The following is a 20,814-nucleotide window of genomic DNA, read 5'->3' on the forward strand; positions in this document are numbered from 1 at the left end:
GGTGTCTATAGTTAAATAAATGTAACATAGTATATCCCGCTCTGAAACTTCACAAAATTTACATTCTTATAGTAAATACTGAGAATCCTGCAGTAAAGAAACCTGTTCAATTTTGTTTAATCCAGATACATTTTTACACCTGCACTTGCTTTCATGAGATACCTGTTAACGTGCCACACAATCCTGCATTTCGAGAAATGCTAACCAAGGCTTAAACCCACAGCTTAATTGTTTGTATTTATCCACATAAAAATATTTCAGCAGTTTTAAATATTTCATGGGAAGAATCCATCAAGTCTGTATATGGTTTTCCTCCCTTTCTTTCTTTATTTTTGGCTGCATTGGGTCTTTGTTGCTGTGTGCGGGCTTCTCATTGCGGTGGCTTCTCTTGTTGCGGAGCACGGGCTGTAGAGCACAGGCTCAGTAGTTGTGGCGCACGGGCTTAGTTGCTCCGCGGCATGTGGGATCTTCCCGGTCCAGGGCTCGAACCCGTGTCCTCTGTATCGGCAGGTGGATTCTTAACCACTGCACCACCAGGGAAGCCCTTCCTCCCTTCCTTTTAAGATTAACTTACAAGTCTTTGAATATTCTCCCAAATGTCAATGAATTTTATTTTGAGCTCTTCTCTAGAAGTCACAATCTTTGGGCCCAAGGGCGTTATCTGTCTTACAAGCAAGATTGGCCACTTAGTATTTTAAATAATAAATAAGTTCTTAATATTAAAAATTTGGAGGTTTTGCATCAGTTTTTAGATTTTAAACTTCTCTTTTTAAAAAAATCTGAAGACTGGGCTTCCCTGGTGGCGCAGTGGTTGAGAGTCTGCCTGCCGATGCAGGGGACACGGGTTCGTGCCCCAGTCCGGGAGGATCCCACATGCCGCGGAGCAGCTGGGCCCGGGAGCCATGGCCGCTGAGCCTGCGCGTCCAGAGCCTGTGCTCCGCAACGGGAGAGGCCACAACAGTGAGAGGCCTGCGTAACACAAAAAAATTAAAAAAAAAAAAAAATTAAAAAAAAAAAATCTGAAGACCGACAACACCTGGGCCTGCATTCTCCCACGGCAGAGTCAGCTGGAGCTGAGTAACTGCTGCTTTCCTTAGATCGGGCACGTGCTCTCCATCCTTTCTGTAGTCTTATACCTGGCCTGCTTCATTTACATACATTACTGTCTTGCCCCCTGTAGTTGAGTTTATATTCTCTACTGTATTCACACCACTCAAATAAAAACCATTGTAAAGTAAATTATATTTCAAAAGCATTTTATTAATTATATACCCAAGTGTTGTTTCATGCAATAAATATGAAAATATGCAAATGCAAAATAGCCCTACAAAGCATCGCAATTAGGTCATTGCATTGCTGGGATAGTAGTTTCTAGAGGGAAACAGTTCTAAGGTGGAGACAGTTAAGTTACTTGCCTTTTCAACATAGATTTCTCATGTATTTGGAGAGCTATTTTCACATATGTGGGCCACTTTTTGTAGTTTTCTTTATCTGCTTTTTTATCCATAGAATTTCATTAGAATTTGGCTAGGTATTTGTTCTTGGTACTATCCGCCACAGAGCCATGATTTGTTCGGGTTCCAGGGTAGGTAAAAACAAGGTAGGCTCATTAGCCCAGCGAATCTTGTGAAATTTTATTGGATACAGGGCATTTACCATACCATGGGAATCAGGGCTCTTATTCATAGCTGATTCCAAAGAGGGAGATTTTCAGGAGATTTTATTAGCTCCCAAATTTCCATATCTTTTCCAATTTGTCATCTCCCTTTCCATCATCATGTCACCTTGCAAATAAAATGGGAAGGGTGTGCACTCTTGCTACTTAACCAGTCTGAGTTTTTTTTCCAACTCCATGGTAAATTCAACTTTGAGCATTGAAAACCAGTGTACCATGCAAAATTTTACGTTCAGAGGTGTTTGAATAATTAGGGCACAGGCTTTTGTCTGCTCCCAATGGAACAACAGGAAATCTTTTAAGCAGATCAATGATAGATATCGTCCCTTGAGTCCACGCTAGTTATGTTTGAGTATTAGACTTCCTTCTGATTAATATTAGACCTTTGTAGCATCAAGCCTTTGCCACCTTAACTTAATACCCTTGACATAATAATTGGACGATAACATGTAGATAGCTTTCAAGTGTACTTTTTTTCATCCCTTCATGCCCCCCTCTATCTGTTTTTCCTGAAATAATGGAAATATTTCAGTGGAAATAATGACGGCTTCCCTAAACTATTCTTCTGAAGCCACCATTAATCTAAAAAATTAAACTTGAAGGGCAAAAATTAATAGTTTACTAATGTTAAAAATCCAGGAAATTTATTTTTATTTGGCATCCAAACAACCATAAACTCAAGTAACTACTTATTTTGGGAGATTGCATGCAACTTTTATGAGAAAGAGATATAAGGTAAAATATCAATAACAGGATTTGCTTACAGACAAGCATGTTTCTGGGAATATCATAGGATATACGTTTCTTTAAACATCTTTTGCATCTTGGTGATAATACTCATTAGTAGTAACCTTACAAGAATCTCAAAATTTTTTTGAATCATCAAAAGAAGATTTATGTTCTGTATAATTTTAAAACTTGAGGGAATTCCCTGGTGGTCCAGTGGTTAGGACTCTGCACTTTCACTGCCGAGGGCCCAGGTTTGATCCCTGGTCGGGGAACTAAGATCCCACAAGCCGTGTGGCACAGCCAAAAGAAACAAAACTTGATAATACATGTAGATGTATAGCATATAATAAATCTTAGGACTGTGGTTCTTAAGGGCAGTTTGGCACCTCCTGCCACCTAAAGGACATTTGTTAACGTCTGGAAATATTTTTGGTTGTCACAACTTGAGGATACGTAAGGGAGTGCAACTGGTATCTTGTGGGTAAAGGCCAGGGATGCTGCTAAACATCCTAAAATGCATAGGGAGTCTCTCACAACAATGTCATCGCCAATAGTGCCGAGGTTGAGAAATCCTGCTTTAGAGATGATGATGTTGCTGTTGTTAGTTGAGCACTTATTATTCACCAAGTACTGTGCTACATGATTTATCAATACTTATTTTGAATCCTCAAAGAAAACCCTGTGTAAAAGAAAATTGTTCCCATTTTACAATTAAGGAAACTGAAGCTTGATATATCTGGGCTATTTGCCCAAAGTAATGTGACTAAATGGATGAATATTGGCTTAATTGGTCTGACTCAAAAACCTTTGTGAGCTTCTTCCTTTTTACTGTATTGCCTCTCAAGAAAGTATTTGACTACTCCATACCCTAGCCATTCTGTTCATAAACAAATTACTTTTGCCTGTGTTAGCAATTTGTCTTTTAGCAATTTCTCATTTCTCTTTCATGTTAAGTTCAGAGATAGTACTTGACAGTTAATTGCTCCTTTCTCTTTGAAACACTTTTTCACTCATTTCTCAGTCTCCACTGTCCCCTGATTTTCTTTCTGTCTCATGGCGCTTTTTCTTTGTCTCCTTTGCTGCTTTCTTTCGTCTCCCCAGCCTCTTAACATTGGAACATTCCAGGGCACGGATTTCTTTCCTTCTCTATTCTTTCCTTTGGTGACCTCATCTAGGCTTGTGACTTCAAATATAGTCTGTATGCTTGCCTCTCAAATATATGTGTCCAACCCAGACCTCTCCACTGATGTCCATAATTGTATATTCAAATACTTACTTGATATCTCCAATTGGATTTCTTTTCTCCACACACAGCTTTATTGAATTATAATTGAAATATAATAAATGTGCAGATGTACAATTTCATGAGTTTTGACATGTATAAACCCATGAAACCATCACCACCGCCACCAAAATAATGAACATATCCAAGTTTCCTTGTGCTTGTTTGTAATCCATTCCTCCTCCTTGTAGCCCCATCAATCATAGATCTGTGATTACTGTAGATTACTTTGCATTTTTCTAGAATTTTATGTAAATGAGATCATACAGTATATACTCTCTTTTTGGTTTTCTTGGTCTGGCTTCTTTCACCCAGCATAATTATTCTGAGTTTCATTCATGGTGTATATCAATAGGTTAGTCCTTTTTATTGCTGAGTAGTATTGATATTTTGTTGCGTGAGTATATAACAATTTGTTAATCCATTCCCCTGTTGGTGGGCATTTGGCTTGTTTCCAAGTTTTTAGCTGTTACATTTGAAGCTTCGTACTATGTACAAGTCTTTTTGTGGACATGTATTTTCATTTCTCTTGAGTAAATACCTAGGAATAGAATGGCTAAGTGATAGTAGGTGTATATTTAACTTTATAAGAAACTGCCAAACTGTTTTTCAAAGTAGTTGTACCATTTTACATTCCCACTGGTGGTGTATGAGAATTCTAGTTCCTCCACATCCTCTCCAATACTTGATATGGTCTGTCTTTTTCAATTTTAGGTGTTCTAGTAGGTGTGAAATAGTATCTCACGGTAGTTTTAATTTGTATTTTCATAATGAATGATTATATTGAACTTTTTTTTTTTTTTGCGGTACGCGGGCCTCTCACTGTTGTGGCCTCTCCCGTTGCGGAGCACAAGCTCCGCCGCGCAGGCTCAGTGGCCATGGCTCACGGGCCCAGCTGCTCCACGGCATGTGGGATCTTCCCGGACCGGGGCACGAACCCGCGTCCCCTGCATCGGCAGGCGGACTCCCAACCACTGTGCCACCAGGGAAGCCCTATATTGAACAATTTTTGATGTGATTATTTGCCATCCATATACCTTTTCATTCTTTGGTGAAGTGTTTATTCAAATCTTTTGTTCATTTTTTACTGGATTATCTTCTTATACTTGAGTTGTAAGAGTTCTGTATATATTCTAGATATAAGTCCTTGTGATGTATATTTCACAAATACTTTCTCCCAGTCTGTGACTTGCCTTTTTATTTTCCTAACATTGTCTTTTGAAGAGCAAAATTTTTAAGTTTGATTAACTCCAGTTTATCAATTTTTTTCTTATATAATTTGGACCTTTTGTTTCCTACTTATGAAACCTTCACCAAACCTAAAATCACTAAGATTTTCTCCTGTGTTTTCTTTTAAAAGTTTCATAGTTTTAACTCTCATGATTAGGTCTGTGAGCCAATGGGTGTATTTCTGGACTTCCTATTCTGTTGGTCTCTATGTCTGTCGTTTTGCCTACGTGACATGTGTTGGTTACCCCACCTTTATATCTTGAAATTATGTAGTGTAAGTCCTCCAACTTTGTTCTTTTTCAAAATTATTTTGGCTCTTTTTGGTCCTTTACGCTCCCATATCAATTTTAGAATCAATTTGTCAATTTCTACAGAAAAAACTTACTGAGATTTTGATTGGGATTCTGTTAAATCTACAGATTGATTTGGGGCAAACTGACATTTTAACAATACTGTGCCTTCTAATACAAGAACACAGTATATATATTATTTAAGTCTTCTTTAATTTCTCTCAACACCATTTTGGAGTTTTCAAAGTAAATAGGTCTTATACATCTTTTATCAGATTTATCCCTAAGTCTTTAATGCTTTTTGATGCTGTTTTAATTGGTGCTGTTTTTTAAATTTGAATTTCTAATTTTTCATCACCAGTATATAGAAATGCAATTAATTTTGTATATTGACCTTTTATTCCACTTAACTTTGCAAAATTCACTCTCTAGTAAGTTATATGTAGATTCCATAGGATTTTCTACATAGACAAACATGTCATCTGTAAATACAGTTTTACTTCTTCCGTTCCAGTCTGTATGCCTTTTATTCTTTTTCCTACCCTATGGCACTAAGATCTCCAGTACAATGTTGATTAGAATTGGTGAAAGTAGATATTCTTGCCTCTTCCCTCATCTTAAGTGGAAAGCATTCAGTCTTTTACCATTAAGTTTGATGTTAGCTATGTTTTTTGTAGATGCCCTGTATCATCCAATCTTGTGACTTTAAATATCATTTTTATGTTTATCATTCTAATGTATATGTCCAACCCAAACTTATCCACTGACAGCTGTGCTTGTGTTTATCCAACTGCTTACTTGATTGATATCTCCACTCAAATTTTTATGTCTCAAACTTAACACATCCAAAACTAAACATATGATTCTATCTATGCTCTCAACTTGCTTCTTCCAGTGTTTCCAATCTCAGTAAGTGGCAGGGCCATCCTTCCACTTCTTTAGGCTGAAACCTTAGAACCACCTTTCCTTTTTCCCCCCTTCTCATACCCCTGTAAGGAATATGTCAACAAATCTTGTTCCTTCTATTTTCAAAAGAATTGTAACCAGTGTCTAAGTCACTTTCACCACTTACCTTGATTATTGCCTCCTAATCGCTCTCCTTATTATTTCCCTCTTTCCCTGACATCTTAGCACAGCCAGACTAGTCCTTTTAAAAGTAAAGTATTTTTTGTTTAAGTAATGTAGTTTTAAGGTTCAGAAACTGAATTCTTTTACTGATGCAAGAGATGATAAAAGAAATATTTCTTAGGGTTTCCGAAGGATAAACCTAGCATATTAATCAATATGTGAGAAATTAGGTTTTTATTAATAACCCAGAATATTAAAATATTTCTTTTCTACTTTTGGTCTCTTCTTTTTTCCTCTTTTCTCTACAAATAATTAGATGAGATTATCACTGTCACTGTCAGATTGTCTTGCTATTCTTGTCATCTGCTGGGTTTTTCCATTTCTAAAGTATATTAATATTAAAATCTCACATTTAAAAAAGAACTATTTGAGAGATAATAAATATGTTTGATCTTAACTGCCAACTCCTTTGGTTTATAGTCACTGCCTGGAGCAATATGTGGAAAAGGCTTAGCTATGTCTGGAATGGGTAAGGGGATGGGGAGTAGTGTATTTGCCATCTCTGAATCGCATTTATTAGAGTAGGCAGATTTTAAATGATAATTTGCTTTGGCAGTTGTTGCTTCAGTTTTTAGTGATCCTTTACATTTTTTTGACAAAGTACATTGAAACAACAAATAGCTTAAAGACTTTTTTTTTTTTTTTTTTTTGGCCGTACGCGGGCCTCTCACTGTTGGGGCCTCTCCCATTGCGGAGCACAGGCTCCGGATGCGCAGGCTCAGCGGCCGTGGCTCATGGGCCTAGCCGCTCCGCGGCATGTGGGATCCTCCCGGACCGGGGCACGAACCCGTGTCCCCTGCATCGGCAGGCGGACTCTCAACCACTGCACCACCAGGGAGGCCCCAGCTTAAAGACTTTTAAGTGTTAAGGACAAATATAAAATCTTTTAAAGAATAAGTGAAAACTTAAATGCAAATTCTGGTTTTATTGCCGAATAACTGTAAGATATATATGTTGATTTGCTTGAAAAAGATACTGAAAAATCTGTAGATGATTGGTTTAATTTTAAAATTAAATTATTTAACATAGTAACAGAGTCAGCAAGGACTATATGTTCAGTAATGTTTGTGGGGGAGGAGCTTTTGAGGTATAATTTACATACATTAAAATCTATTCTTTGGGGTTGTATAGTCCTGTGTGTTGGGCAGATGTATACAGTAGTATAACCACTATCACATTTGAGATAGAATATTTCCATCACCCCAATAAATTCCCTTGTACTCGAGTTAGAAGTTTAACCGAAAAATAACCTTGAGAAAATGTGAAAATCTAAATATATTTTCTTTGAATATCATATTTAAACAATTAAAGAATAAAAATTTATTTAAATGACCGTGAAACTTATTTTAAGGATATGTCTTTCAAGCATAATTGTGGTATCACTTCCAGGCACACTGTTCCAAGAAAATTATCATTTCTGCTTAGCTTTTTCAACAAAAAGGATACTTTAAAATAACAAAGCATCATATTCAAATACTTTATCTTTGAATATTACAGAAGAAAACTCCACAAGACAGAGTGAGGATTTGGGAAGCCAGTTTACAGAAATTTTCATTAAGCAGCAAGAAAATGTCACTCTTCTGTTATCTTTATTAGAGGTAAGTAAAGAACCTTGCTATTTTTGTCATCTTAATAAGCTTGTTTTGTTGCCCTTTTGGGTGTTATTGAGGAAGCAACATATATAGATACCTTTTTTTAAAAAATAAATTTATTTATTTATTTATTTTTGGTGCGTTGGGTCCTCGTTGCTGCACGCGGAAGCCTAGTTGTGGTGAGTGGGGGCTACTCTTTGTTGCAGTGCACAGGCTTCTTGTTGCAGAGCACGAGCTCTAGGCACGCAGGCTTCCGTAGTTCTGGCTCATGGGCTCTGGAGCGCAGGCTCAGTACTTGTGGCGCACGGGCTTAGTTGTTCCGCGGCATGTGGGATCTTCCTGGACCAGGGCTTGAACCTGTGTCCCCTACATTGGCAGGTGGATTCTTAACCACTGCACCACCAGGGAAGCCCCTATATACCTTTTCAAGATAGCGAAATTTGTTGTATCATTACAAGAGATTCACATGTGTGTTTTAAGAACTATGTAGTCTCTTAGAATACTGTCTGCTTCTTATTTCCATTTTTACAGAGTACTGTTATATCTAGTCAACAACAGTGTAATCAGTTTGATAAATTTATATTAATTCTTTTCTTTTTATTGCTTTTTATTTCTTAAGTTAATTTTTTAAAGTTTGACAAACTCTTTTTTTGTTTGTTTATAGTTTTTGGTACCATTCTACTAGTTGAAAAGTTTTGCTTGAAAATGTGAATTACAAATGTTAAATATTTTAAATTCCTATATTGTAGGAGTTTGATTTCCACGTCCGCTGGCCTGGTGTGAAACTTCTTACTTCTCTTTTAAAACAACTAGGGCCTCAAGTGCAGCAAATTATTTTAGTCAGTCCTATGGGTAAGTGACTCATCTTCCTTATATTATTTTGATTTAAAAGTGAGGATCATAAAAAACAAAAACAAACAAAGTAAAATTGAGGATCATTCCTACGGGGGGGGGGACTGAAATGATGTGTTAATAAATTGTTTATAATTTGAATCACTATTTGTGTTTTTGATCTGCCAGTGTTTTTCACATGGTTATATGTTTCTAGGTGTTTCAAGGTTGATGGACTTATTAGCAGATTCCAGGGAAGTTATACGTAATGATGTAAGTCACGTTTGAAGAAAAGTCTAAGAATATGCTGCTTTTTTTCTCGTTTTGCAAATGAAATCTTTGTTGACCCTTATTCAGAGTCATAGAAGTTAGATTTGGAAAGTTGGGGTAATGGTTTAGACCTTTTGAAGTTATATACAAGGCCACATTTTTTCTTTGTTTCCAACCTATTCAGTATTTTGGCTTAGACAAATGACTTTGCTATTCAAATTTATGCCTTCCACAAGTTTAGGATTTCTTCCATCCTTTTCTGAAAGGTTGTACTGACACCAAATTCTACCTCCAGAAAGAGCAGAGGAAACACCCCTAGACATTGAACTGCATAAACTTAACAAAGTGTAACATTTGGAACCATCACCCTTAGTTGATCGAATACATATTTCAAAGGATTTTCCTTGTAATCTCTATTTAACTATAGAACGTGATTTGCTTTGGAGTTAATTTTGCATTCTGATTTAATATTTGCATATACATTTGAGTATTTTCTATTGATGAATATTGTTTTGTTGCTTGAACGTTCTTTTCTGTTGTTATCTACAACTTGATCAAAACCATAATACTTTAGATAGCAATTGGAAAAATCTTTTTTTTTTTTTTTTTTTGCCGTACGCGGGCCTCTCACTGTTGTGGCCTCTCCCGTTGCGGAGCACAGGCTCTGGACGCACAGGCTCAGTGGCCATGGCTCATGGGCCCAGCCGCTCCACGGCATGTGGGATCTTCCCGGACCGGGGCACGAACCTGTGTCCCCTGCATCGGCAAGCGGACTCTCGACCACTGCGCCACCAGGGAAGCCCCTGGAAAAATCTTTAAAATTAAAATTTAGAGCTAGGGGATCTTATCAAGCTAATTCAGTCTCCATATTTACACTGAGAAGCCCAAGACTCACAGAAACCAAGTGACTTGTTCTTTGTTAGTGATGTCTTATTCATCTTTGTGTTTGTGGTACCTAGCCCTGTACCTTTCTCATCTTAAGTGCTAATAAATACCATTTGGATTGCTTTTAGTCTCACAACTGTTTCCTGACAAAGCAGAGACAAAACTGAAATGCTCTTGACTTCTAATCCACTTAGACAGTTTTTTTTTTTAGCTTTGCATTTAAAATTTTGTAGTACATACGTCAATGCAGTAATATAAGTGGTGAAATGATATAGTAGTATAACTAATGAGAAGGACAGTTTTTATTCTTTAATATTCTTTTAAGAATTGTGTACCTATCTATTAGGAATTTTGAGTGTCTTTTCTTGACTAAAATATTAGTATGTATCTTAAATCTGAATTTGGTGTTCTGCTCTTCTCTTTCCTTTAACTCTCTACTCTTTTTTTTCTTTTCCTAACCTTTTTTCCTCAGCTTTTATTTGAGACAGATAAAATGATTCTCTATGTTGGCTTTGATTACTTTTATGATTAGAGATTAAGTTATATTTTTGCTGTGATGTTTAGATTTTGGAGTTTTACAGCCATCTTTCCTTTGGCTTCACAGATTCATTTAAATTCTTTGTGGAGACTTACTATCGAACATTACGCAGTAAAACACAGTGTAATACACCCCAGTTGACTCCAGCAACCAGAGGAAACTAACTGGCACCTGAGGCAGTTACTAGTGGCACTCTGTTACTGCCCAGAATAATACACTGCTTCCGCCCCCCCCTGCATCCTTTGTATCTTTTTCTTTCTTTATCCTTCTTTTAAAATTCTCTTTTCATTTCCTTCTATTTAATATTTCTCATTGCATTCAATGACAGTTATTAATATTGACTAACCTCTCTGGGAGCCTGTTGGTAAAGATTTTTAGCCTCAGTTTGTTTTATATTTGAAACATTGAATTTGATCTGGATTTAGAGAATTAGTTGGTCATTTATCATAGATACAGTGAACTATCATATTTATTTGTTACTTAGGGCTTAAAAATTAGCAAGAAAGGTTGAGAAGACTCTAGGAAGTAACTACCAGCTCACTTCTAAATGATAGACTGTAATTCCATTCTTTAATTTTTAGTTTTTCATTATGAGAAATGTAAACATACATGAAAGTAGAGAGAATACAGACAAACCCGTCCCCTAAACCCATTAATTTTCAAGATTTTATTGTACTTACTTCATACATCCCTCCCCTCACCACTCTCCTTTATTTTTGACTAGAGTATTTAAAAGGAATCAAACAATCTGTATAATTTCACTATTACATACTTCAGTATACATGTTGTGTGTGTGTGTGTGTGTGTGTGTGTGTGTGTGTATTTCCTTATATAACTACAATGCCATCACATTTAATGAGATAACAACTTTGTCTTAGCTCTCATTAAATAAGGTAACTATTTCTACACTCAAGTTTCCCAGTTGTCTCATAAATGTCTTTTACAGTTGGTTTCTTCAAATCAGTTTCCAGACAAGACTCTCTCATTACATTTGATTGTTAATGTCTGTTAACTTTCTAAAGGGCTTGATTAAGTTCTGGTTCACCTCTTTGCTTTGATATTTCCTAGATGATGCAGTGTACTTAATTTTGCAGCACATCAGGAAATGTAATATCTGGCTGTCTCACTTGTAGTGATCGGTGGGTTTGATTCAGGTGGTGACAGCCAGATCCCTCCATGGATCCCTTCATCCATTACATCTGATCATTCATTAATGATCATTGCCTGATTCGTTTATTTTGTTAAGAGTTTCAAAATGATGATTTCTATAATTCTGTCATTCATTCACATTTATTCGGCTGTAATCTTCCTCAAAGAACTTTACTTCATCAACCAGTATATTTTATTACCCTGAATTATAATTCATAGATGAAAGGGAGGATAAATAGCTAAATCCCTTTAATTACCAGTTTTTAAAGTAAGGAATTGGTGCCCACTTACTTTCAATGACCAATGAGTATACTTTCATTTCTAGTAACATTTTAGTGGATGTGTTTGATTAGAGGAATATGTCTCTTAATAGTCAGGGAAAAGAAACTGATATGTATTGAGAACTTAGGTTCTGTAGGAGTTATTTTATCTCCTTTAGTCCTCATAAAAACCCTATGACAAAGATACCATCCTTGTTTTACACATGGGTATACTAAGACTTACATTACATAAATTACATACAGAGTTTATGTAATTTGCTTCAAGTTGCACAGCTAGTAAGTAGACCTTTAAAAAACCCACTGTATCGAACTCATAACCTTAGTGTTCTTTCCACTGTATTTATTCCTCCCTTTGTTAGCAGTTAAACTCAAGTTAACATTAAGTAGGAGAATATGACATGTAAAAATAACCACTTTTGCTTTCTCTCTCATCTAATGTTGAGACTGGACAGTAAGGGAAATGAGTAGGAAAAGCCCAGTAAGGCTGTAGGTATTTTTTGTCTTATGTAAATACTTATTTGCCCAGTACTGACAGCTAACGGCTTATTTGACTCTTTGGAACTTTTGAACTACTTAGTTGCTCTTCCTCTTCCTCTAAGAAAATTAAATATTTTCTGTCTCTTTGACCATTATGGTATTGTTGGGCTCCTGTGGGCTCATAAAATACTTGTTGTTTGATAGTGAAATAAGCAGAAATGGTTAACAGTGACTATTTCTTGAATAATAAAGAAGTTGCAAAATATATAACCTAAATCTAGCTCAACAGGAGCTGAGAAAACTAAAAATCAGAAGCAAAGACTACTGAGAATTGTCTCATACTAGACATGGTGTTCATGAGGCATGAATTCTCATTCTTCTTTTTTTCTATCAACTTAGAATCAAGTTTTGGGAATTTCCGGGCCAGATAATTACAAGAATATCTGAACATTCCCTGCTAAAATGTGGTGATGTTTATTGATTTATATTATTGATTTCACAATTTTTTATTGTTACTATTGTGAAGCATGTACCGAGGCATTACTGAGGCAAATATAATCATGTTCAACTCTCTTAGACCACAGTGAAAGCCAGGTAATGAATGATTGATGAATTGATGAATATGCAAGAATTGTTGTATATTTATATTGTACGGTGAAAAGAGAACTGAATTAGGAATTGGTAGACGTGGGTTCCAGTCAAGGATCTGTCTTTCAAGATTTATATAGCTTAGGGAGGTAAATTGCTCACCTTCTCTGTCCTTGTTTGCCCTATCTATAAAGGGAAGGAGTTGGACTTGTGAAATTCCTGCCACTTCTAAAACTCAGTGGTTTTTAAAGTAATTTTTAAATGTCTTGTAAAAGTTGTATTCCACTAAACATTATCTTTCTTCTCCATAAGGGCGTCTTACTACTACAGGCACTAACAAGAAGCAATGGAGCAATCCAGAAAATTGTTGCTTTTGAAAATGCTTTTGAGAGACTACTGGACATTATTACCGAGGAGGGGAACAGTGATGGAGGTATAGTATGAAGAGATTGATTTGGAAAGATTCCTTTTGTTCTCACGGACTTGTTAACTTTTCAGGAATGCAACTGAAGGGAGAAATGAGGACATACATTTTCTTTGTTGTTTTGTTAGATGTTGAGAGAGGCTTCCCTGAGGGAGGATGGATACTTTATATTCTTTCTTTCTTCCATTATGGTGTGTCGAATATGGATTTCTTTTTATTTATCCTGTTTAATATTTGTTAAACTTCCAGAATCTGTTGATATCTTACATCATTTCTGGAAAATCTCAGCTGTGTCTCCTCAAATACTGCTCCATCACATTTTTTCCTATCTTTCTGAACTCAGATTCAGTTCTCTGTCATATGATTAGATTCTCACTTTATCATCTTACTTTCTTGTCTGCATTTTCTTTTTATCTTTTCAGGCTTTCTTCTGGATTATTTCTTCTGACCTGTTTTCTGTTTAAACGATTCTCTCTTCACCTGTATTTGATCAGCTTTTGAATGTGTCCATTGAGTTTTAAATTTTTCTTTTCTAGAAGTTCTGCTTGTTTCTTTGGCAAATTTGCTAGGTAATTTTTTTGTAACTTCGTTTTCTCTGCATGTATTTTCAACTTATCTTTTATTTCTTTGAATATAAGAAACAATTACTTCACGATCTCTGTCTGATAATCGCAGTATTTTAAGTCTTTGTGGGTCTGATACTTTGCTCTGCTGGTTCTTACACATGGTACAACATTTTCTGTGTACATGGTTCTCTTTGACTATGTTTTGTGTCGTAGTTAGCAGAATTACTTATAGGAATTTGAATCCTAGGATGAAAGTAATTTCTTGCAGAGAAAATGTGCTTGTTTCTGCCAAGCCCTGGGGGTGCAGTTTGTCTGGGATCACCTCATTCCAGATTGAAGGGTTGATATTCCCTGGACTACTCAGGTAATACAAACCCGAGCTACAAAACCTATGAGGACTAGTTAACTTTGCATTTTTTGCACCCTGAGGATATATCCTTTTTTTTTTTTTTTTTTCCTTAGGATATATCCTTTTGAGGTCCCATTTTATTAGGTGAAAAGTTTTCTGTTAGATTCCTTCCCTACCTTGTGTATACCCTTGCCTTTGGTTTGTTTTCCCTCTGTCCCATGAGACTGTCAAAATAAAAAGTTTAGATTTATCAAGATTGAGAAATGTACTGCCAGCCAAAAGGTACTTTTATACTTAACTATCTGTATAGATATCCATTTTCTTGTCAGTTTTAGCCTGCTGTACTATCAGTTCTTCGTTGCTCCTAGGCTTTTTTTTTTTAATTCAGCATTTTTGTTGTTTTTAATGAGCAAATGATAAAAAAAAAACCTAGCACTAGAGTCAGAGGAGAAAAATGAGTTTATTTGCATTCACTGAACTGGGGTTAGCAAGTAGTGTAGTATAGGTGACAGTTGGCTTACTAATCTGGAAGGCAGGGCCAGCCTGGTGATAAAGATTTGAGAGTCTTTATAATATAGGTAAAACAAAATTAGATAAACAAGAAAGATTAGATGAGTCACTTAGAGTAAGTGAAGAGTGAGAAGGGAAGTGCTAGGACAAACCCTAAGGAATACAAATTGTTAAGAGATCATAGAGGAAGAGGTATCGGTAAAAGAGACTGAGAAGAAACAGGCTGCGAGGCAAGAGGAGAACCACACTTAGAAGGGTTGGGGGAATTGGTAGCAGTGTAAGAAGTCACTGAGATATCAAGATAGGACAGAAATGTATCTGTAGGACTTAGAACATAGACATCATTGGTGACCTTGGGGACAGCATTTGTGTTTAGTGGTTGCCTCAGAATCAAGATTGTAGTGTCAGAGGAGTAAGTTAGAAGAGGGAAAATAGAACAGCAGAGAAAACTCATATCAGGAATTTGGTAAAGTCAGGGGAGAGCCAGGTGAACAGAACTGGAGGTTGACAAGGAACTATTTTTCTTTTCTTAAATTTTTTTTTGAGACATGAAATATTTCAAACATACAGAAAACAATAGAAAATAGCATAACAAACACTTGTGCACCTACCATCCAGTTCTTTTAAATAAAGTATCCTTCTGAATATAATCTCACAACTTACTGTTTTGGGTTTTTTTTAATTAATTTTTTTTTTTCCGCCACACGGCATGCAGGATCTTAGTTCCCCAACAAGGGATTGAACCGGCACCCCCTGCAGTGGAAGCTTGAAGTCTTTACCACTAGACTGCCAGGGAAGTCCCACAACTTGCTGTTTTTAATTCAACATTGTGTTTCTGAGATGTATCCATGTTGATACATGTTACTCTAGTTCATTTATTTTAAGTGCTATATATTATTCTGTATTATGAATATACTATGATCTATTACTTTCTGATTGAGTTGACAATTAGGTTGTTTCTATTTTTGCTAATATAAACTGTTACAGTGAATGGTCTTTATGTATTTACTTGTGTGTTAAGTTTCTCTATATACCTACAAATAGAGTTGTACTTTTTTCACCATTACCAGATATTGTCGAATGCCTCTCTTAAGTGGTTTTATCAACCTATACTCCATCAGCAGTGTTTTCAGGTTCCTGTTTCTTCACATCCTTGTCAGTCCTTCCTTGCCAATTTGATGAGTGTGAGATAATGTCTTATTGAGATTTTATTTCATTTCTTAAATTAATGAGATTAAACATATTTTCATGGGAGTAGTCACCATTTATTTTTGTTTATCTTTTACCCCTCTGAATTACCTTCTTGCCCGTTTTTGTATAAGATCGTTTTTCCTTTTCCAGTTGATTACTGGGAGTTCTTTATGTATTCTGGATACTAATCATTTGTTGATTATACATGTTTCAGTTATCTTCTATTAATTTGTTTACAGTGTTTCTATTAAAGTTTAAAATTTTAGCTTTATAACATGTTGGGGTTTTTTTAATAGTTTGTGCTTTTATGTTTTGTTTAAGAAATCTATCTCTACCTCAAGGTCATAACGAGAGTTTCCATCACTTTCTTATACTGCAGCCTTTTAAAATGTGTCTTTTACATTTAATTAATAGGGATTTTGCATTTGAATGATGTTATAAGATTTGTGATCAAATTTCCATACGTGTGAAGATCTGTTTCTGAGTTCTCTGTTATGTTCCATTAGTCTGTCTAGTTCTACACTAAAACCACACTCTTTTAATTACAAAAGCTTCATAATAATATCCTATCTATTAGAATATAGGAAGAATTTCCTATCTTGGCCCTCTTTAGAATTGTCTTATGTGTCTTTCTCTTTTATTCTTCATATGAATGAAACTTCTTTGCTAGTCAAGTTATCTGAAGATCCTAGTTGGGATTTTGATTGGAAATATATTGAGTTGTTTGGGGTTTTTTTTAAAGTTATTATTTATTCATTTATTTTTGGCTGCGTTGGGTCTTCGTTGCTGTGCACAGGCTTTCTCTAGTTGTGGCGAGCAGGGGCTACTCTTAGTTGCGGTGCGCAGGCTTCTCATTGCAATGGCTTCTCTTGTTGCGTAGCACAGGTTCTAGGCATGCGGGCTTCAGTACTTATAGCACGCGGGCTCAGTAATTGTGATTCGTGGGCTCTAGAGCACAGGCTCAGTAGTTGTGGCACACAGGCTTAGTTGCTCTGCGGCATGTGGGATCTTCCCGGACCAGGGCTCGAACATATGTCCCCTGCATTGGCAGGCAGATTCTTAACCACTGCACCACCAGGGAAGTCCCGGAAATATATTGAGTTTAAAGATAAAGGAGAATCGTCATTGACTTTTTCTATCCATGAACCCAGGTATATCTTTTAATCTATTCAGGTCTTCTTTTATGTCTTTCAGTAATGTTTTATAATTTTGAGGACAAGAGTTGTATATTTTTTTTATTAGATTCATTTCTAGGCATCTTATACTTTTTGTTACATGTGAATGGGATCTTTTTTTATTACATTTTCAAATTGGTTACTACTTGATTTTTGTATATTGATCTTGTATCCAGCCATCTTATTAAACCATTCGTTCTCCTTGGACTTTCTGTGTAGATACGATATTTTCTACAAATAAGTGTAATCTTCTTTCTTTTCAGTTCTTATACCACTTTTCTTTTCTTTGTCTCATTGCACTGCTTAGAATCTTTAGTACAGTGTTGAATAGTTGCTGACTGTAATGAGAATGTTGATGTTTCACCTTTAAGTTTGATTTTTGCTAAGAGTTTTTATCATGAGTCTTGCATTTTAATAACTTTTTATTTTTTTCTACATCTGTGGAAATTATCAGATTATTCTCCTTTAATCTAAAAGGGCTTTTTCTTTAAAATGGAAGAGACTACAACAGCTGTGAGCAAGTGGAGAGGGGACAGAGATATGATATGAGAGAGAGAGAGAGAAAGAAAAGACAACAATCAGTGGTACATAATACCTGAAAAAGGAGGAAGTTATTAGAATCCACAGGAGAGGTAGGAACTGGCTGTTTAAGATAGGAGAAGAAGGAGCTCATCTTCCATCATAATGGGGGATAGTGCAGGTGAAGATGCAAGTCCTTTTTCACATTTGGTGACAGGGAGTTGAGTTGAAGGCAGAGGCATATGCTGAGAGTGAAAAAGGAGGACACAGTTGAGAATCATGGAGAAGACTGAAAATAGTCTTTTGGAGGATAGGAGAGCTTGTTGACTATTGTAATTAGGAAGATTTCCAGGCAAGGATAAAGGCCCCATTGAGGGTGTTCACCATGATTTCATAGCAGTGCAGGCTACTTGATTATGTGATCCCCTGTCTCCCCCAGTACTCAGCTGTCTAGGTACAGATATAGAAAAAAAACCAGGCAGGCAGTTTTCGACAGGATAGTGCCTTTCCAGGCGGGTGCTATGAAAAGATAGTGAGACAAGAGAGCTCAGCAAATTACCTGGAGGGTGGAAGAAATGAAGACCTATATGTGCTAAGCTAGATAAGGAAGGAAGTAAAGACAGAAGGGTTTTTAAAAAGAAGAAAGGGGGCTTCCCTGGTGGCGCAGTGGTTGAGAGTCCGCCTACCGATGCAGGGGACGCGGGTTCGTGACCCGGTCCAGGAGGATCCCACGTGCCGCGGAGCGGCTGGGCCCGTGAGCCATGGCCACCGGGCCTGCGTGTCCGGAGCCTGTGCTCCGCAACGGGAGAAGCCACAACAGTGAGAGGCCTGCGTTCCGCAAAAAAAAAAAAAGAAGAAGAAAGAAGACTTGTTGATGGGTTGAAAGTCTCAGGGAAGCCACAGAACAGATATATTGAGAATACTTGAGCTGGAAAGATGGGAGGTTTTAGTAATAGAGTAAGGGTTATCTCTGAAGATGAGGCCAAGGAACTGAGGGGTCCAGATATTAGATGGGTTGTCATTGAAATTGAAATCAAGAGTGACAGCAGAACATGGAGATAGAAGACTCCGAGTGAGGCGCTGGTGTTTGCAGTGAACAAGGAGTAGTGACCATGAATTTGTTACAAAACTGCAGTGAGGACTAGTAGTAGATGGTACAGCCAGATGGCCTGAGCCTCAGTGAGTAAAAGTAATTTACTCTTAGATGAAAGAGAAAATGGTTAAGTGGGGCTTCACTAAATTGAAATTTTAGTCTGCAAAAGACACTGCTGAGAGAATGCAAAGATAAGCCACAGACTGAAAGAAAAGATTTGCAAAAAACATCTGGAAAAGGACTTGTATCCAGAATGTACAGAGAACTCTTAAAGTTCAATAAGAAGTAAAGAAACAACTCAATTAAAAAATGAACAAAAGATCTGAGCAGACGTATCACCAAAGAAAATATATAGATGGTATATAGCGTATGAAAAGACACTCAGCATCATATATCATTAGGGAAATGCAAACTAAAACAATGAGACATCACCATACACCTATTAGGCAAAAATCCAGAACACTGACAACACCAAAAGTAAGCAAGGGTGTAGAACTCTCATGTATTGCCGATGGGAATGCAAAATGATACAACCATTTTGGAAGACCGTTTGGTGGTTTCTTACTAAGTTTAACATACTCTTAACATACAGTCCAGCAATCACACTCCTTGGTATTTACCCAAATGAGTAGAAAACTTATATCTACACAAATCCTGCGCGTGAATATTTATGGCAGCTTTATTCATAATTGCCAAAACTTGGAAGCAACCAAGATGTCTTCCAGTAGGTGAATGGATAAACAAACTGTGGTACATTCAGACAATGGAATATTATTCAACGATTAAAAAGTTTTCAAGCCATGAAAAGTCCTGGAGGAACCTTAAATGCATATTACTAAGTGAAATAACACAGTCTGGAGAGGCTGCATACTCTATGATTCCAAGTATATGACATTCAGAAAAGACAAAACCATAAAGAGACAGTAAAAAGACCAGTGGTTGCCTGGGATTCGGGGGTAGGAAGAAAGAGGAATGAATAGGTGGAACACAGGATTTTTAGAGCAGTGAAACTATTCTGTATGATACTGTAACCGTGGGTACATGAAATTATACATATGTTGAAATCTATAGAATTTACAACACAAAGAGTGAACCCTAATGTAAACTATGACGTGAGTTAATAATGTATCAATATTCATTCATCAGTTTAACATATGTACCACACTAATGCTAAGTGCTAATAACAGTGGAAACTGACACGAAGAGAGTATATGGGAATTCCCTTTATTTGTTGCTCGGTTTTTCTGTAAACCTGAAGCTGCTCTGAAAAATCAAGTCTGTTTTTTGGAGTTTTTGTTGTTTTGTTTTGGTTTTGACCCTGCCGCACGGCTTGTGGGGTCTTAGTTTAGTTCCCCAACCAGGGATTGAACCCAGGCCCTCAGCAGTGAAAACGCAGATCCCTAACCACTGGACCACCAGGGAATTCCCTAAAATCTGTTCATTTTTTAAAAGCAATTAATTCTTTTTTTTTTTTTTTTTTTTTTGTGGTACGCGGACCTCTCACTGTCGTGGCCTCTCCCGTTGCGGAGCACAGGCTCCGGACGCGCAGGCTCAGTGACCATGGCTCACGGGCCCAGCTGTTCTGCGGCATGTGGGATCTTCCCGGACGGGGGCACGAACCCGTGTCCCCTGTGCATCGGCAGGCGGACTCTCAACCACTGCGCCACCAGGGAAGCCCCGCAATTAATTCTTATAATTGTGCAGCTTAACTAGTAGGAGCAAAAGTGTGCATGTACTACACAGAGGAACCTACTCGCTGTGAGCATCCAGCCTCTTTTTTTCATATGCTTTGCAGAGGAAACAGAGCTCATTGGTTAGGAAGCCTGAGGAGTGGCCAGATATCTGTAAGGAGAACCAGGAGGGAGTCGTTAGTGTTTTAGAAACCAAAAGAAGAGGAAGTTTCAAGGCAGAGGCATAAAGACAGCAATGTCAAGTGCTTCTTAGCGATTAAATAATATATGATTGATTCATTCAACAAATATTTAGTAGTGACCTACCATGTATACATCTGATATCTTGTCTCTCTCTCTTTTTTTTTTTTT

General features: G+C 36.9%; 1 protein-coding gene across 2 annotated transcripts in view; it reads left to right on the forward strand.

Moving 5' to 3' along the window:
• The window catches only part of USO1 (USO1 vesicle transport factor), a 91,812-nt gene that overhangs the window by 39,091 nt on the left and 31,907 nt on the right, over positions 1-20,814 (forward strand). For both annotated transcript variants that reach the window (XM_079919173.1, XM_079919174.1), the window contains 4 exons: positions 7,832-7,932; positions 8,676-8,778; positions 8,975-9,030; positions 13,258-13,378. In XM_079919173.1, the coding sequence (XP_079775299.1) occupies positions 7,832-7,932; positions 8,676-8,778; positions 8,975-9,030; positions 13,258-13,378 (381 nt within the window). The remainder of the gene's footprint in view (positions 1-7,831; positions 7,933-8,675; positions 8,779-8,974; positions 9,031-13,257; positions 13,379-20,814) is intronic.

Source organism: Stenella coeruleoalba (genome assembly GCF_951394435.1).
Source record: "Stenella coeruleoalba genome assembly, chromosome: 4".
Classification (NCBI taxonomy): Eukaryota; Metazoa; Chordata; class Mammalia; order Artiodactyla; family Delphinidae; genus Stenella; species Stenella coeruleoalba.